The sequence below is a fragment of the Macadamia integrifolia genome, chromosome 9 (genome assembly GCF_013358625.1).
Source record: "Macadamia integrifolia cultivar HAES 741 chromosome 9, SCU_Mint_v3, whole genome shotgun sequence".
Lineage (NCBI taxonomy): Eukaryota > Viridiplantae > Streptophyta > Magnoliopsida > Proteales > Proteaceae > Macadamia > Macadamia integrifolia.
This window is the reverse complement of record NC_056565.1, coordinates 20,323,390-20,343,486: the sequence shown is the minus strand read 5'-3', so window position 1 is coordinate 20,343,486 and position 20,097 is coordinate 20,323,390. Positions and strand designations below refer to the sequence as shown.

The 20,097-nt window shown below is 43.3% G+C and overlaps 1 protein-coding gene and 1 pseudogene across 1 annotated transcript; one reads left to right on the top strand and one right to left on the bottom strand.

The window, feature by feature from the left end:
• Positions 1-8,485: 8,485 nt before the first annotated feature.
• On the bottom strand, positions 8,486-9,058 carry LOC122089604 (B3 domain-containing protein At2g33720-like). The gene has a single exon (XM_042659327.1). The coding sequence runs from the start codon at positions 9,056-9,058 to the stop codon at positions 8,486-8,488; it is 573 nt and encodes a 190-aa protein (XP_042515261.1).
• Positions 9,059-18,164: 9,106 nt separating this feature from the next.
• On the top strand, positions 18,165-19,251 carry LOC122089603 (annotated as a pseudogene).
• The last annotated feature ends 846 nt before the right edge of the window (positions 19,252-20,097 follow it).

Here is a 20,097-nt window from a genome sequence, read left to right as displayed (position 1 = left end):
TCATGTCTGGACCTGGACCACCGTACAAGTATTAGCCCTGATTTGGGATTAAAGGTGCCGAACCAAAGCTAGTTCTCCATGCCTTAGGGTAAGGTCTTGAGTTACGAAAACTAGGGTAAGGTATCGCTGGTGGTGCAGAGATGGAGCTCGGTCTTTGCCTTGGATGTTAAGGTCTTTGAGTTACCAAACTAGGGTCTGGTCTTGTGGTGCCGAGTTGAAGCTAGGTCTTAGTTGCGGCCGAGGGGGAGCCCATTCTGTGCCTTAGTTAAGGTCTTTAAGTTACCAAACTAGGGTCTGGTCTTGTGGTGCTGAGCTAGAGCTCGGTCTTAGTTGCAGCCGAGCGGGAGCCTGGTCTTTGTGCCTTAGTGGTTAAGGTCTTTGAATTGCCAAACTAGGGTCTGGTCTTGTGGTGCCGAGCTGGAGCTCGGTCTTAGTTGCTGCTGAGCTGGAGCCCGGTCTTTGTGCCTTAGTTGTTAAGGTCTTTGAGTCGCAAAACTAGGGTCAGGTCTTGTGATGCCGAGCTGGAGCTCGGTCTTAGATGTTGTCGTGCTTGAGCTCGGTCTTTATGCCTTAGATGTTAAGGTCTTTGAGTTGCCAAACTAGGGTCTGGTCTTGTGGTGCCGAGCTGGAGCTCGATCTTAGTTGCTGCCGAGCTAGAGCTCAATCTTAGTTGCTGCCGAGCTAGAGCCCGGTCTTTGTACCTTAGTTGTTAAGGCCTTTAAGTCGCCAAACTAGGGTCTGGTCTTGTGGTGCCGAGCTAGAGCTTGGTCTTAGTTACGTGTCGAGGTTGAGCTCAGTCTTTGTGCCTTAGACGTTAAGGTCTTTGAGTTACCAAACTAGGGTCTGGTCTTGTGGTGCCGAGCTGAAGCTCGGTCTTAGTTGCTGCCGAGATGGAGCCCGGTCTTAGTTGCTGCCGAGCTGGAGCCCAGTCTTTGTGCCTTAGTTGTTAAGGTCTTTGAGTCGTCAAACTAGGGTCTGGTCTTGTGGTGCCGAGCTGGAGCTCGGTCTTAGCTGCGTGCTGAGCTTGAGCTCGGTCTTTGTGCCTTAGACGTTAAGGTCTTTGAAGAGTTAGATATTTGAGAGAAGCTTCATAGTATATTGATGTGTGGTATGCACTTGGGACAAATATATTGCTTCGAAATAGAATCTAATCCATTCCGTGATAAAAATTGAATAATGAGATGTGGAAGCTAAGGTGCTGAAAGTATAAAATCTACAAGACTAACTCCCAATCGATGGGATTTCAATGCAATCTACTGATAAAACTATCTACTGGTAAAAATTTTTGAGATTTTCAACGTTCCATGCCCTTGGTATAGCTGTAGCCCCTGAGTCTGCAAGTGGTATGTACCGGGGCACACCACTTTGGAGACTATGTAAGGGCTTTCCTAGTTCACGTTGAGCTTGCCTTCACTTCTTGGGTCCGCCGCTGTTATTTTCCTGAGGACCAAGTTCTCAACTACGAATCCCCGTGGTTTGACCCTTCAGTTGTGATACTGGCGAACTTTCTGCTTGTAGGTTTCATTTCGTACAAGTGATTCTTCCCAAACTTCGTCTGTGAAGTCGACGTTTGCTTGGAGCCCGGCTTCGTTCTGTGAGGCTTCGAACACTACTGATCGGAATGAGGCTTGGATTACCTCCACAGGGGTTAATACTTCAGTCCCGTATGCCAACCGGAACGGTGTCTCTCCTATGGGGGTCCGAGCTGAAGTACGATACGCCCAAAGTACACTGAGTATCTGATCTGCCCAGTTCTTCTTCTCCCAGTCCAGCCTCTTCTTTATTCCATCTAGAAGTATGTGGTTGGATTTTTCTGCCTGACCGTTTGATTGCGGGTGTGCTACAGCAGTGTTTTAGAAATCAATATTAAAGTTACTGCCGAAGATCCTGAATTTCTGATTGTCGAATTGTCGACCATTATCCGTGACCAACGCCTTTGGGACACCATAGCGGAATATGACATCGTCTCTAATGAATTTCTCTACTGCCTGCTCAATGATTCTGGCTAGGGGACATGCCTCCACCCATTTGGTGAAGTAACCAATAGCGACAATCAAGAATTGAACTCCCCCTTTTCCTTTCTTGAACTGTCCTAGAATATCCATTCCCCACATTGCGAGCGGGATCGAGCAGATCACTGAACTAAGTTCTGTAGCCAGGATGTGTGGTATTGGGGCGTGTACCTGACACTTAAAGCACTGTCGGATGAACTTCATTGCATCTCTTTGCATGTTTGGCCAGTAGAATCCTTGGCGTAGCACCTTGTAGGCCAGTGCCCTACCCCCGATGTATCCCCCATAAATTCCTTCGTGGGCTTCGCGAAGCATCTCTTTAGCTTGGTTCAGGGGTAGGCACTTCAGCAGGGGCCAGGATATTGCCCTTTTGTAAGGTACTCCACCCTGGAGGGTGTATTTGGCTGCTCTTCTTTTGACTGCCCTTGCTTCTATTTGATCTCCTGGGAGATGTCCGTCACGCAAATAGTCCACGATGGGATCCATCCAGCTCGGCTCGGCTCTTTGCGTATTGCTGCACAACAATTCTTACTTATAGGTAGGTTGGTCTAGAACTTCAAAATATACCGAGCTTGCACAGTCCTCGAGTTCGGCTATAGCTAGTTTGGAGAGGGCATCTGCCATTGTATTTTCCTATCGTGGGATCTGTACCATTGTGAATGTGCTAAAGCTGGTTACCATGCGACGTACTTCTTTTAAATACTTGGTCATTCTCTCTTCTTTGGCCTCGTATTGGCCATTGACTTGGTTCACGATTAGTTGGGAGTCACTATGTGCGACCAAGTCGTCTGTTATTACCGCCTTTGCCAGTTTGATTCCCACAATCAGGGCTTCATACTCTGCTTCATTATTTGTTGCGGGGAATGTAAATCTAAGGGTGTAATGTATCGTAAATTCCTCAGGGCTTTTCAGCACAAGTCCTGCGACGCTCCTCGCTGTGGTGCTGGATCCATCAACAAAGAGCTCCCACTTTTTGTTCAGCTCCGCCTCAGGCTCTGTCGCTTCTTCGGTTTGTGTACATTCAGCTAAGAAGTCAGCCAGTGCCTGGCCCTTGATTGCACTTCTTGGTCAGAATTCAATGTTGTGCTCATTTAACTCGACAACCCAACTTACCATACGTCCCGCTACACTAGGGCTTTGAAGTGACTTTCTCAATGGTTAATCAGTTAGTACAGCAATGGCGTGTGCTTGGAAGTAGGGCCTCAACTTCCTAGCTGTCACGACCAGCGCCAGTGCAAACTTCTCAATCTTCTGGTACCTTGTCTCCACTTCCATGAGCACATGACTCACATAGTAGATGGGCCTCTGGGTCTTTGGCTCTTCTCTTACGAGGACTGCACTAACGGCTACCGCAGAGGTAGCGAGGTAAAGCTGTAGCTCCTCTCCGGGCTCTGGCCAGCTCAGCAGAGGGGGCCGGGTTAGGCAAGCCTTGATTTCATCGAAAGCTACTTCGCATTCCTCTGTCCAGCGAAATTACTGTTGACCTTTTCCTCCTTTTAGTAGCTTGAATAATGGAAGGCACCTATCCCCAGCTCGGGACAAGAACCTGTTAAGTGCGGCCAGGCACCCTGTCAGTTTCTACACTTTGTGAATGTTTCTTGGTGGACGCATCTCATGAATGGCCTTAATTTTTGAGAGGTTTGCCTCTATTCCCCTTTGCGACACTAGAAAGACCAGGAATTTTTCCAGAGGTTACTCCAAATACACACTTGGTTGGATTTAGTCTCATCTGGTTCAGCCGCAGGACATCGAAAGCTTCCTTCAGATCTAGCACATGATCAATGCCTTTTGCACTCTTGACCAGCATATCATCAACGTAAACTTTCATATTTTTTCCGATCTGGCTTCGGAACATCGTATTCACCATCCTCTGGTAAGTGGCCCCAGCATTCTTTAGGCCAAAAGGCATTGCAGTGTAACAGTAGTTGCCCTGAGTGGTGAGGAAGGCAGTTTTCTCCTCATCTTCCACCTTCATTTTTATCTGGTTGTAGCCGAAATATGCGTCCATGAAGGTCAGCATCTCGTGGCCTGCAGTCGAGTCAATGAGGGAGTCAATCTTGGGCAAAGGTTAGCAGCCTTTGGGACAGGCCTTGTTCAGGTCAGTGTAGTCTATGCATATCCTCCACTTCCTGTTAGACTTCGGGACCATGACCACATTGGCTAACCAGGTCGGCTACTTTACTTCCCTCACAAACCCTGCTGCTAGGAGTTTGTCAACCTCCTCATTGATGATGGTGTTCCACTCAGTCACGAAGTTCCTGACCTTCTGTTGGACAGGCTTGAAGTTAGGGTTAACGTCCAGACTGTGCTCAACCACAGCCCTGGAGATGCTTGGCATATTAGAAGGTTTCCAAGAGAAAATATCAGAGTTTTCGTCGAGGAAGTTCAAAATTTCTTTACGGCGTTGGGAGCTCAGCAGTGCTCCGAGCTGAACTTCTTGATGGTTCAGCCTCAGTGATTGGGATAGTAAGTAGCTGTTCAACTGGCTCGCTTGGGTCAGGAGGCTTTCATCTCGAAAATCAATAATTTCTACCATACATGCTAGGCCCAAGCACGGTTTCTTGACAAATTTTATGAAGTTGGCATAGCATTCCCGGGATTCCTTCTGGCTGGACTTGCATTCTCTAACTCCATTGCTGGCGGGGAATTTGACCTTCATGTGCTTAGTGGACACAATCGTCCCAAGACCATTGAGACCAGGTCGGCCCAGGATTGCATTATAGGGTGAGGCGATGTTGGCTACCATAAAAGAGACCATGGTAGTGGCTGTTTGAGCTCCCGGTCCGATGGTTACAGGCAAGTCAACAACTCCCTCTAGCTATGCTGGCATGCCTAAAAATCCGTACAAGGGTCCTGGGGCTGGTTTTAAGGCCCCGGTGCCAAGCCCCAATTTTATGAAGGCTTCGAATGACATGAGGTCAACGGAGGCTCCCGTGTCCACTAGGACCCTGTGGAAGGGGTGGTTGGCCACCACTAATTGAACCATGACAGCGTCGTTGTGAGGCCAGTTCAACTCTTCCAGATCTCTGACAGAGAACGTAATGGGTGGATCCATTTTGAGGGCTTTGACAGGTTGTTCTGTGATGTATACGAACCGTGCATGTGCTTGGCTTTTCTGACTGATTCTGCCGTGGGTCCGCCCATGATTGTTAGGATGGCTAGACCCATGGGTTGGTTGTCGTAAGTGTCAGCTCGGTCTGTGGCTGGGTCCTTGGACGGCTCGGCCCTATCTCGACTCAGCCTGGCATCATCTCTCCTCGACTCAGGCCAGTTCCCACCATATTTCTACTTTAAATATTGGTTGAAGTATCCAGCCTTGATGAGCTCATCAATTTCCCTTTTTAGAGACTTACAGTCTTCAGTGTCATGTCCATGGTCTCGGTGGTATCGGCAATATCGGATGGGGTTCCTCTCCTCTGGTTTAGCTGTCATTGGCCTGGATTAGCGAAAGTACTTCTGATCTTGGATCTCTAAGAGCAGGTTTGCTCGGGAACGATCAAGTTCATATCGCTCAGGTTCAGCTGTGTCAAGAGGCCGATCTGTTATGTTTTTCTTTGGCTCACGAGAGTCGTCCCTAGGTCTCAGAGTCCTTTTCTTCTCCTTCTCCGCCTGATCACACCTGTCAGCTATTCCTCGGGCGGCCAGAACTTCCTCCATGTTGGCGTATTGATTGCACCGTCTCAATAGTTCGGGTATTGTTTCTAGTAAGTCGAGGGCCAGAGACTGGACCAGATCAGGGTGCATTACCCCGTTGCACAACATGCTATACGCCACTCCTTTCGGTAGGTTTTTTACCTCCAGTTTTGCCTTAGTGAATCGGGCAAGGAACTCTCTTATAGTCTCTCTCGCTCCCTGCCTCATGTTCATCACATTTTGCGTAGTTTACTTCTACTTCATACTCGCTTGGAAACGTGTGAGGAACGCTCTTGTCAGCTCTTCATAGTTGCGGATCGATCGTGGCCGCAAGTTCAACATCCATACCAGTGCTGCTCCTTTTAACGAGGTTGCGAAAGACCGACAGAGAATGGTGTCTGACCTCCCATAAACCGCCATGGTCAAGCTATAGTAGAGTAGATGATCATAGGGATCTGTGGTGCCATCATATCCATTAAAGACGGGTAACACGAAATTTGGGGGCAGCTCGACGTCTATCAGTTCGTCGGATAGTGCATTATGGGCCAGAGTTATAGTTATGTCGATCGGGTGCCCTTGCCTCTGCATTTTTTCTACTCGCTTAGTGAGTCGCTGGATACGGCTCTCCAGGTCATCCCTTCTCCCTCGGCTCGGTGATCCGGATATCGGCCTGCCCTCTTACCACTTCTGGGGCTTCTTCCTTGGCCTTGGTGAGCATCGGGTTGACCTTGGCGTTGCCGTGGTATGCCTCTGGTCGGCCTGGTGGGCGAGTTCTGACCCCCTTGGGGTTGATCTCGCTGAGCTGTCCTCTGAGAATTCTCTTGTTCTTCTCTATGCAAACGCACACCTCTAGTGAGTCTTTGAGGTGACAGCTGGCGTCTTCCTACCCGAGGTGGGGATCTACAGACATCATGTGTCTCTGGGCTCCGGTGACGAGTGGAATGACGAGCTCTCCTATTCTGGGCTGGCACGGGACCTTGCCTACGCCCCTCAGTAGGAGAGTGGGGTGGTACCGAGTGAACAGTACATGACGTTCTGGCCGACCCCCTCCTTGCTGTTGATTGAGGGGTGACACTGTGGTTAGGAGATTCATTGTTTAGTTGTCTGCCTAGAACAGGCCTAGGTGGCTGAGCTGAACTGGTACGTGGCACTGGAAGTGTTGAGCCGAACTGGCGTATGAAGTCCTGCACCAGTGTGTTTTTAGCTAACACCTGCAGCTGCAAGCTCTGCATCTGCTCTTCCATGTTCGGGTGAGTTATCCGGGATGATGGGAAATGGCGAGATAGCTGAGGGTTTTGCTCGCGCTGATTTCCCTCTCCCTGGGCAACTTTCGCATCAGGCCAGTTTGCTGGGGTCCTCGTGAAGGGGTCTCTGCTAGGACATTTTCCTACTCTACCATTGGTGGTGAAGGGGGACGTCTAAGTGGTAACTCGCGAGTGGATCTTGCTCGCGTTGTCGTTGAAGAAATGACCTTCTCACTCCTTAATTGCATTGGTCCAAGATGACTTTTTGTAATTGTTTCCCACAGACGGTGCCAATCTGATACGGTAAGAATTGACCAGATGATCTTCCCTGCAGTTCTTGGTACTTTGGCCGACCTGCATAGGAAAGATGACAGGGGAGAGCCGGGCTGACCCGACGGGAGACTCTCTGATGCCTAAGTCAGATCTTTCCACAACAGATGCTCAAGAGAGCTTTTTCCAATCAGAGAAGTGAGTGATCGATCCCCCATGATGGAGGCTTACCTTGGTATTTTTAGGTTGCTGATGGAGGGAGAGTGGGAGACGATTGTAAAGAGTCCTATTTAAGCATGAAATCCTTGAGGGGAGTGGCTCTGTGATTCTAGGAATATTTCAAGTCTTGGGGGTATATTCTAGGGGAATATTCCCCTCTTGTCTCGGAAAGGCCAACCGTGTGAGGGATAGACGTCTATGGTGACGTGTAGTGGATAGAGTCATGTCCTTCTAAATAGGGATTACGTTCCTTGAATGTAGGGGTGGACGAAAGCACGTCTCTGGAAACCTTGTTGTTAACGTCGGGCCAAGGTGACAGCACGGCCTAATGGAGGGCCGAGGTGGAAGCACGGCCTGATGGAGGGCCGAGGTGACAGCACGGCTTGATTGAGGGCCGAGGTGGTAGCACGGCCTGATGGAGGGCCGAGATGGAAGCACGGCCTGATGGAGGGCCAAGGTGGCAGCACGACCTAATGGAGGGCCGAGGTGGCAGCATGGCCTGATGGAGGGCCGAGGTGGTAGCACGGCCTGATGGAGGGCCGAGGTGGCAGCACGGCCCAGGACCAATCCTTACCCGTGCCGTGGTTAGGAAGAAGTACCCTCATCAGTCCTTATCCCCATTGAGTCAGGTTTCCTGTAAATAATCCCGGGAAAGGCAAAACCAAGGTTTTTTGTTTTTTTGTTTTTAAACCAAGGGTAAAAAGTCAGATCTATCCCAATCCAAGCCCACATGGACCGACGCTGGGAAAAAGGCCAAAACCACTTATAGTAACTAAAAGTGAACAAACATGAGATGCCTAGCTAGAACATTTCTTAAAATGGCACAAATAAGGAGAAACCCAGGAGAATAGCTGGACATTTGGAGAAGATATTCAAAACCAATGTTGCTCTACACTACTAATTTACCCTTAATGAGTCGTTTTTATTTATTATTATTATATTTTTTTTATAGATAAAGAGGGAAGTAGGTAACAACCAGGACACTCGAATTCATATACCTCCTGATAAGCATGAGCTTTTTACAAACCAAAGCTCATCAACTGTACTAGGTAATTGCACTCAATAACATACAAACTTTCATACAAAAAAATATTTGAGATGGATGAATCATGGTTCAGGCATAGGCTGGCTGAGATGGAGGTTTTCACTTGCGAATTTGCAGAGATAAGGATCAGGAGGAGGAGGGGTTGTTGCCATGATGAATTGCTCATCAGCAGCATCCGGAGGAGGAGGAGGAGATCTCTCAAGGACACTGAAATAGAAACACCGAGTGGAACCGTCCCAAAACATCCCGATCACATCGTCCTTCCCAAGTCTTCTTCTATCCACGAACTCTGGAATCCATCTATGCCCAAGCTTGTAAGAACGGTTACTCTTCCACATCATGAAGTTCAACAAATGGTAGGTGTCTGTATCCCAATCCTTCACCGAGACCCAAAGTCCTCTACCGCTCTCGACCACATCATGGCGTTCCTTAGAATTAAGGAATGGCATCACATGCTTCTCTACCTGATCTCTTGGCAATATAACTCTGCTCAGATGATTACTGAGATCACTCTCCCTCAGCTTCTTCTTGACAACCCATGGATCCGTGTACAGCTTCAGCTTCAACAGATCACTCTCTTCTGCTTCTGCCCCTCTTTCTCTTTCTCTTTCTCCTTGCCTTCTCCTCACTGCCATCTCTTCTCAGCTGCTTACAGTTAGTAACAAAGACGGTTTGCTATCTTGAGTAAAGCTTACACAACACAGACAAAGGGAAGGCAAACAAAAGCACAAGAACCAATTTCTACTGAACCAGTAATTGGTTATTTATAAAGTGTCAACACCCCAAACCCAAACCCAAACCCAAACCCAATAGTAAAAGGGTTTGGATGACCTGTCCGAGTCTCTCAGTCGGAACGATTTAACATGGAGTCAGTTTTTCAATTGTGCAAGTTGCAACATACAATTTAATGTTGGTGATGGTTTTTCAATTTTGCACCATTCCATTTAATTTAGATTGGGATTCTCTTTTGAGTAGTGATTGTCCAAGTTTTTCTTATAGTTATATGGGCGATCAACATGTGTTCAAGTGGTAACCCAATGGCTTTCAACATGGTATCTCTGTTTTGATTGGTACATGTGCAATTGTCAGATTACCACTTGGACATGTGTTGATCTTCCAAGTAGCTATAGGTTGAGCTACGCAATCACCGCTCAGGAGAGGAGCCGGATCCTATAAATTCATCTACATTTGACTTGTAAGATGCTTTAGTTGTACCATATTGTATAAAAAGTTTCTACTCTCTATATACCCCACCTATATTTAAAAAAAAAATTATTCATATATAAAGTTCCAAACTGATGGGAAATTCTTACTCTTTAAGGTTTCTGTAAATTTAGGACACCTCAGATGTAATTTGATTTTTGTTTTAGTTTTGGATATATATATATATTTTTTTTGTCTGATTTCACTTTTCAAGTTGCTTTAAATATTTATCCACGTGGGACGTACTGTCTTCGGAAACCCAATAGGATTATGGTGTTGACTGTTGAGACCTCTTGACAGTAGAGACACGTGCGTGTGGTAAAAGGCCCAGAGAAAAAAGACATTCAAAACTTTCTCTGAAGTTTTGTGCCACGGTCTTACCTGCCAGCACCCCAAACTCAATAATAGTAGAAAAATAATTTTCTGTTTTTTTCATTCCTGTTTTTTCTTGTTTTGCTATTTTCAGAATACGTCAAGGGAGAGAAACTTCAACTCCCAATTCCAATTGGGCAAAAAAGGAAACTTTCGGGATGAAGAGTTTTTGGGCAAAACAAAAATTATCTTGTAGCACCCCTATTTATAAACTATCACTCACCCTATTTTGTGAAACAAGAAAAGAGTTGTTGATGTTGATTTAATTTGCTCTCTCCAAGTCCATTGAGTTTAGCAGTACTCTCTACAGGAGTTTGGCTACCGGCCACAGGGATCCAGCAGACCAGATTCTGAGAAATTTAAGCTCTGAGACATACCGATTCCGAAGATGGACAACCAGTTGAGCTCTGTGGATAGGATGACGAGACAATTCCTGGAAGAATATCTTTTCATCATGTCACAGGTCTTCAATTCCCTTAAATCCCTTTTCCATTTCTTTATAGTCTTTCTGTTTTCTAACGCTGTTGTTCTCAGATCCTCTCTTTTTGTATCTCAAACATTCAATTCATCCCCACTTCGGAGCTGCAATCCGCATATCTCTCTCTCTCTCTCTCTTTCTCTTTTTCTAATGATGGGTATCCAGGCCCTCGACCTGACTATTTCCGTAGATTCTCTCTCTTTCTCTCAAAACTCTTGCCTCAGTTTTTGTTTGTTCAGAGATATATCGTCGTGGGAGGTAAAAGAAAATTCTTGTTCATTTGTTTTTCTTCCCATACAAATGAACAAGCTTCCGATCTATTCTCCACCCGTGGGATGGCATGAGAGAGCTTCCCTCCCACAGCGTGTATCAGGTAGTACTTACAAATTTTTGAAATACTATTAGGTGACCAACGAGAGAGAGCGTGTGGAGTTGCGTCAGAAAATCCAACATAAGATGCAAGAAATTCTTAGCCCACCGGTAGATGAGATGCTGAAGTCCTATTCCGATGATCTATCAAAGAGGCAGGAGGGGCCACACACAAACTTCAATGTCAAGGAGTAAGTTCACAAATGATTTTTATTTTATTGTTCTTTTGATTCCATGTTAGATAGATATATCTCATTGTTTATTTTCACCAGATAAATTTTTTCTTTTTTCCTTCTGTAATACTTTGAGTTTAATTGTTTGCTTTCTACTGTTTATTCTGCTTCTTCTTCATTCGCATTAAAGTACTTTATGAATTCCTTAAAATTGAAATTATTATTTTAGTTTATTCTGTGTTTATTCTGTGTTTAGAGAAATTATTATCACGCCAAAACGGTTGTACAAGTACCAATTGAATGATGAACAGATTCTCTATTTTCTGAAAAGTAGGCATTCCAAGACATTAGAATCTCTCTCTTTGATTCCTATCACCGACTGCCATGATTTCTGTACTAAGGAGCCATGGTTTCTCCCTGGAGCAAAGGATATTAAAGGAAATGAAGTAATCTTCTTCTATGTTCCATCAAAAAAGAAGAAGTCTCGAACTGCAGGTAATGGATTTTGGCAGTGTACTGATACGCATCGAATACCATCATCTGGAAATAGCTCAGAAATAGAAGGTTATAAGAGAGCATTCACTTTCTATGTGCTTCCCAGTGGGAAGGAGAAGAGATCTTCCAAAGGTGAAAACAAAACAAAATGGAGAATGTACGAGTATGAACTCAAAACTCCTAGAACCTCAGAATCCGAAGAGAAGGTCGGTTCCTCATGTCTGTCTTGTGTAGGGTTTTAATTTTCATCTATATATGTTGTTCAATGCATATTTTATCACCTTATATGAAGAGGTCATCTTCTAGTTTAACATTTTTTACCTTAGTTTTCTGTAGCCATCCCAAGCTTGGACTATTTGCAGGATAAGTAACAGTGGAAGAATTGGTGTAGTGCAAAATGAGGTTAATTTGAAGACATCTGATGATGATGAGATTGTGGACTCACAACAGAAAGAAATTGTACAACCCAATTACTATTCTAGAGTTAATGAGGTTGGTTTTGCCGATTTCAGCTATACTTTTGATCTTTATTTTTAGGGAAAAGGTTGGGTATGTCGCCGATATCAAGTACGCTAGCACCCATTGTGTCTATCTCTCTCTTCCCTTTTTTCTTAAATGACCCCCATATTCTTCTTGAATGATACTCTATCATGTGTTCCTATTGGTGTTATCCGCTAACATACTTGATATCGGTGGCATACCTATCCCTCTCCCTCTTTTTTAATTAGATTTCTTTTATAAACTTGCTCTGCTTTTTGCTTGATTTATAATTTAAAATCTTCTGTTACGCAACAGTTTGAGAAACACAGTCAAGAGAAGCGTGGAATGTATAGGGACTCCTATCAATCTCAAGAAATAGCCGGGGCCCATTGTCATGTTTCTGGAATGCATTCCACTGTGAGCACAATGACTGTTACGCATGGTCAAGAAGGAAGATTTCCTGATAATTTTTCTCGTCCGTTAACAAGTGGAGATGGGAGAAATATTACTAACAATCTAGAACCCTTTCCTTTTCCTTCATTCTCAATTGACAATTTTGGACCCCTTTATTCTCCTTCGTCCTCAATTAGGAATGAGGATGATATTTATGATAATCTTGAACCCCTTACTTCTCATCCATTGTCAACTGGGGAAGAGGGAACCTTTTTTGACAATGTTCAACGTTTCTGATTACTTAATCATAATCTATAATTTTGTTATCCTTTATCTATTTTTTTTTTTTTTCAAATATCATGCAAGAATTTTTTTTATAGAATATATAATGAGAAATATTGCATAGCGTAATTGAATTTATATCTATAGTTGCATTAGTAAGAGAGTTTTTTGTCTCTCACTTTACTTTTTACCAATGAGAGGAGATTTGACCATTACACGCCCCTAAATCATAAAGAACTACACTCTAACTAAATTATTTTTTGTTTAGTTGTTAATAATTTAATTAATTGAAGGTAGGAAAACGGCTATTATATGATAATCCATTGAGCAAAGTCCATCCAATTTGAGCCGTGCCCAAGAAAGCCAATCCAGAACCTCTATTGGACATGAGATCTTATTAATCATAATCCATCCAATTTGAGCCATGTAAAATTCTCTCTCTCTCTCTCTCTCTCTGGTTAAATTTAGAATTCGCTCTCTAGCCCATTCCATTCTGCGTTGTGGGTTAAGAATGGAAATGTCATGCGAACTCATGTAATCTCAACCTCACTTTCTCATTAGGCTTGATATTCACAATAACGAGCTTTTAAGAATATAATTATATGGTAAAAAGCAAACTTGTTTCTTATTCTAAAATCAAGAATTACTTTGGACCAGGGAATGAGGTATCTGTATCAATTGGATTATATCAGTATTGTATCAAGGGTACAACAACAACAACAACAAAAACAATTTAGCATTTTTCCCAACCAAATGGGGTCAGCTATTTGGATCCAAAAGAGGGATAACTAAAAACAAAAAAAAATGAGAAGAAACAAAATAACACCACCAGAAACACCCCACTTAAAATTAGTCGGCAATATGGATCTTTGACCTCCAAACAACACTGTTTGAAGTCATACTAGAGACCTCAAATTAGATTCAAGACTTAGCCTCTACATGAATTTTCTTATGGCCTCATCAACGGTCATTTTAGGCATGTCCCTACCTCTTTTAGTTCCTTCCATGTGGATCAGGTCACTCCTCTTTATTGGGGCATCCCAAGGACTCCGTTGAACATGGCCATACCACCTTAGGTGACATTCTTTGAGCTTTTTTTTTTTTGCTTAAGGTCAGCAAATAATATATTAAAAAATAATGAGAATAATACAAAGAAATCCAAATAGACAAATTTGAACAAACTTAAGTCCCAACTCCACATTCGGCATGGCCATCAGCAGAGAGGGAATTAAGTCTAAATAAATGAAACTACATCTTCAAAAGAAGCATAAGATTCACGAGAACCGGAACCTAGGCTTTTCCATTGCGTCCCATTCAATATCATTTGTAGAAAATCTAGGAGCAGAGTCCCATTCTGCAGAGGATCTAGTCGCGGCAGCATGTTTCGCAAGGCCATCTGCAACTACATTGACTTCCCGATAGCAGTGATTCATACTCCATTGGATGCTATTTAAAAATTCCAAATAAGAAAACCACACTTGCCTTTGATTCCATGGAATTAAACCTTTCACAATGCACCACACAATAGCTTGCGAATCTCCTTCAACCTCAATCCAATTCAAATTCAGATCCTTGGCAATTCTTATTGCCTCAAAGAAGGCGAATTCTACATCAAAGTTAGAAACAATTCCAACAAAGTAGGCAAAGCATCTCATAGTATAACCCTTGTGGTTTCGAATTATTCCCCTAGCACCTGCGTAGCCCGGGTTGCCTAATGAGCATTTATTTTTGAAACACCCCTCTCAAGGACGCGCCCAAAACAATTCTTGAATTCTCTCCTGTCTGGCCTTGCTCTAGTAAGGCAGATGGAGGACGTTAGCTGCAACTCCTTTATATTCTTAACCAACACTAGAGAAATATAGGCAAACCCTTGCAAGTCAAAAAAAAAATCGTTCTTGTCACTAAGCCAGGAGGCCTATCACTAGAATCATATCTTCTACAATTCCTTTCTAGCCAAATCTGATGGAAGCCAAATATGAGAGAGGCAGACCAGATTTGCTTCAAAGGAGAAGAGAGAGACTTTCTTTTCCACCAAGAAAACAGTTCTTGGATGGAGGGAAAACCCAACAAATTCAACTCAAACACCTGAAGGAGATCAGACCATACCATTATTGAAAAACGACAAGATAAAAATATATGGTCCATAGATTCCGATTCTTCATCACATAACGAGCATCTAGAAGCCATTGAAACAGCACAAGCCATCACTTTTTCATCATTTGGAATTCTTCCATGCGTCACAAGCCAACCAAATAGAGAAGCACAAGGGGAAAGACCCTTAGCCCAGATAAAATTATGCCATGGGACACGCATCGCTCTCAATCGAATCCCCTCCCATGCAGACCAAACTGAGAAATTTCCTGATTGAGTGAGGGACCAAATTCTTCTATCCAATTGAGGAATAGAAGGGATGGGAAATTCCTGATATTTGAATAGATCTCTTGCAAGGCTGGAGAATGAACCTGAGGCAGATCCCACTTGCCCTCAAATATGAAATCTGCCACTTTAGCATCAAGGGGCTGGAGCTGAATGAGGCCGATGGACTCCATAATTGTTTTCTCTGAAAGCCACCTATCTGACCAAAAAGAAATTTCTTGGAGCTTGGCTTGAACTGGGACTATTCCTAAATTAGCTCTAATCTGATCATTCCTTACTCTATCTTTCCTAGTGTTGCCGCACATCCATCTCAACATCCTTAACTCTGTTATGCTAAACAAATATATGTTACGCTTCTTAACTGCCCAATATATTGTCCTATACATCATAACCAGTCTTACAATAGTCCTATAGAATTTCCTTTAAGTTTTAAAAACATACATTGATCACATACCATTTCAGGAGCCCTTAATTTTATAGAAATTGTTTGACTTGTACTCTCCCAATGCCTAAACTCTACCAAGGTTTTAAAACTTGGGATTAGTCCCATTTGGTATCGATACAGGCTAGATTCGTATCAATCAAAATCAGATGGATGGATTTACCCTTTGGATCGGTCTTGGCAGATATTAATCCGATCTAAACGATCTTGATTGATCCAATTTTTAAAACCATGGTCCCTAATATCACTGTTTCAATTTACACGCTTAATATATTAGTTATCTGTGTAACAATGGAAAGAGATGTTTCTAAAAACTCTCAAGATAAATTTGAGCCATCAATTTTCTCTTCTTCTTTTTTAACCGATTGTTCCCACTCAAAGTTGGGAGAGTGCATAGTAATGTACACATGCATAGAGTCATGGACAGACATAAGATATTTTCCAGTACAAAAAGGGATATTTGATTGAATTAGATTATGAAATTTGAGATGAGAATAATATAGACCATATTTTCTCTTACCAATGGTCGATGGAATGGTGTTGCCCTAAAAGTTGAAGATGCTTAAGAATCTTGGTAAGGCTTGCAGTAGCCAGAGTATGGTTAACTTTTCCAATCTTTGCATTGAATAGAACATGTAATCAAGTAAATTATCTAAGCAAGATGTTTTTGGAAACTAGTTTAGCAGACTTTCCTTCTAAACAAAAATAGGGAGAAAGGAACCTCCCAGTCTGGTGTTGCCTATGCCCAGACATAGGTAGGCGCAAAAAGACCACGTTGTCCTTATCACGTGCGCTAAAGATGTTCCTATGTGCCTTCCCATTGGCCCCACACGTTGATGTTTCCTACACTAGACTTGCAAATTTCTTCCTCAGGTAAAAATAAAATAAATAAATGACAGCTAAAAAGTAAAAGTTAGAAAAAAATAATCCTAACGGTACCAAAACCAAGGTTTTTTTGTGTGGGTAGAAAGTCTGGCAGTGGAAGTTTGTACAATTATATACGATAGATGCTAATTATATCATTTTTTTATTTTTCGGTCGAAAATTATATCATTTACATGTAGACAAAACATAGAGGAAATACAACAGTACTGAGAGGGGCAATCCAAGCCCACGTGGATCGACATTGGAAAAAAAGGCCAATCCCACATATGGTGAATAAAACTGAGCACACATGAGATGCCCATTGGGAGAAACCCATGAGAAAAGCTGAACATTTGGAGAAGCAAATCAAACCCAATATTGTTCGACCCTACTTATTTACCCATTAATGAGTCATCTAAAGAGAATGGATCAGTTTTTCATTTGGATGAACATTCAACATCTATTTTTTTTTGTTTTTAAATATATTCTTTTTCACCCATGTAATGACAGAAAGTGAAACAGGTGTTGAATGTTCATTCATACGATCACCTGATTAAATGAGCATCGAATCCATTCTCTCATATAAGCCACCATTGCACCCAATTGCATACAAACTTTCATACAAACAAAAAATGAGATGTATGAATCATGGGTCAGGCATAGGCTGGCTGAGATGGAGGTTTTCACGTGCAAATTTGCAAAGAGGAGGATCCGGAGGAGGAGGAGTTGTTGCTATGATGAATTGCTCATCAGCAGCATCCGGAGGAGGAGGAGGAGGAGATCTCTCAAGTACACCAAAGTATAAACTCTGAGTGGAATCGTCCCAAAACATCGTGATCACATCGCCCTTCCCAAGTCTTCTCCTATCCACGAATTCACAGGCTATGTATTTACTCTTCCACATCATGAAGTTCAACAAATGGTAGTGTCTGTGTTCCAATCCTTTATCCAAACCCAAAGTCCTCTACCGCTCTCCACCACATCATGGCGTTCGGCATCACATGCTTCTCTACCTGATTCCTTGGCAATATAACTCTGCTCAGATGATTACTGAGATCACTCTCTGTCAGCTTCTTCTTGACAACCCATGGATCCGTGTAGCTTCAACAGATCACTCTCTTCTGCTTCTGCCCCTCTTTCTCTTTCTCTTTCTCCTTGCCTTCTCGTCACTGCCATCTCTTCTCAGCTGCTTACAGTTGGCAACAATGACGGTTTGCTTTCTTGAGTAAGCTTACACAACGCAGACAAAGGGAAGGCAAACAAAAGCACAAGAACCAATTTCTCCTGAACCACTAATTGGTTATTTATAAAGTGTCAACACCCCAACCCCAACCCCAAACCCAAACCCAAACCCAAACCCAAACCCAAACCCAAGTCTCTCAATCGGATTGATTTAACATGGAGCAATTTTTTATTGTAAGTCCTACACTTTAATTTAGGTTATGGTTCTCTATTCATTCCAAAGAAGATCCAGTGGATCTTGTAAGATGACTTGGACATCGTGATATACAAATCCGTATACTCTAAATATGTCATACCATATAAATCCATCTACATTGGAAGATCCGATCGGATTTACTTGTTTTTTATTATTATTATTCTCATTTGAATAAACTCTACGAAGGCAGACTGAAGTGGTGACGTATAAGACTAGATGTTCTAGATGTGTAGGGGTGTCAAAATAGCCCGATCACAGAAGTTCGTCCTAATCCGGCTTGAATTTGAATAGGGCTTGGGCTGAGATTTCAGCCCATCGGATAGGTTAGGATTGAGAATTTCAGGCTCAAGGCCAGGTTGGGATAAGTTAAGTTAAGATGCCTGAAAGGAATGCTCCAACGTGGAATGCATATATTTCGAATTCTGTTCTTGATGGTCGGCCTTATGATGCGGTTGGTGCTTATATCAAGTTTCGACGTGTGGGTGGCGAGCCTAATTCGATCACATTCTGTGCATTCCTCAATGCTTGTTCTGATGCATCAGATATCCTGCTTGGGCGTCAGTTACATGGGTTCGTGATTCGTATTGGTTTTGATGATGATGTTCCAGTTTCTAATGGCCTAATTGATTTTTATGGGAAATGCCGACAATATAAATCAGCAGAGGTTGTTTTTAATGGAATCCTCAGACCCAATGATGTCTCATGGAGATTAACCGTTGCTGCCTATGTACAGGATGATGAAGAAGAAAAGGCTTCTGTGATCTTTTCGCGAGCTTGGAAAGAAGGTGTTGTGCCTACAGATTTCATGATTTCAAGTGTTCTTAGCGCTTGTGCTGGGATGGCAGGGCTTGAATTGGGAGGTCTGTGCAAGCACTTGCTATGAAGGCCTGTGTTGAAGGAAATGTATATGTTGGGAGTGCACTGGTGGACATGTATGGTAAATGTGGAAGTATAGAGGATTCAGAGCAAACCTTTGATGAGATGCCTGAGAGGAATATAATTACATGGAATGCAATGATTGGTGGGTATACACATCAAGGGTGTGCAGAAATGGCTCTAGCAATGTTCGAGGAGCTGACACAAGATGGCCATGGGATGCGGCCTAATTATGTGACACTGGTTTCTGTACTGTCAGCATTTAGTCGGGCTGGTTGGTTGGAGCAGGGATGAGGATTTTTGAGTCAATGAGAGGAAAGTATGGAATAAAGCCAGGAGCTGAGCATTATGGTTGTGTTGTTGACTCGCTTGCACGAGCAGGTTTGGTAGAGCGTGCTTATGAGTTTATAAAGAAAATGGCAATTCGTCCAACAATCTCGATCTGGGGTACTCTGTTGGGTGGTTGTAGAGTGTATGAAAAGCCATACTTGGGGAAGATCGCGGCTGATAACTTACTTGAACCTGATCCACATGACTCTGGCAACCATGTCATACTTTCAAATATGTTTGCAGCGGCTGGCAGGTGATTTTACAACTTTAAAGTCCTCTCTCTCTCTCTCTCTCTCTCTCTCTCTCTCTCTCTCTCTCTCTCTCTCTCTCTCTCTCTCTCATATTTAGCACTAGCTTTACATGCAACGGGGTGGGAAAATATTTTGTAGATTTAGATCTTGTATGTAAATCTAATTGTTAAGTTTGTCTCGAATTCTTGGCATGTTTTGAAGATTGACCCGATCCGACATATTTTGGCGGCGGCGACCCAAATGAAAAATTTTCTGAGATCTGTGATGGAAGCAGAGGGGTTGGGCCGACAGGCCCATCACTGATCTCGTATGGGGGTGCGGCGGCGGGTGTGGTTTGACCGGATCGACTGCAACCCGATGGGTCGACTCGCGATTTGGAGTATATATAATGTTCTGTTGCTTATTGAGAAAGTCATTGTATTCCAGGGTTTTCACGCAGCTAGGGTTTCAGGGTGAGTTTTTCATCACCGCTACTAGGGTGTAATTTCTCTTTCGCATAGTAAATCATCTTCTTCTTCGCCCGAGGACGTAGCACACCACCCTGGTGTGTGAACCTCGTTAAATCTCTATGTCATACGGATCTATTGTTTCTTTATTATTCGTGTTTCTTGATGTTTGATCTTACAAACTGGTATCAGAGCTCTAGGTTACTTCGATCCATGGCTTCAACGAAATATGATATTGATAGGTTCGACGGCAATATCAGTTTTAGTTTATGGCAGGTTCAAATGATGGTTGTTCTCACGCAGCAGGGTTTGAAGAAAACCCTATTTGGGAAGGCGAAGAAACCTTCAACTATGTCCAATGATGATTGAAACGATTTGGATGAGAAAACCCTTTCAGCTATTCAGT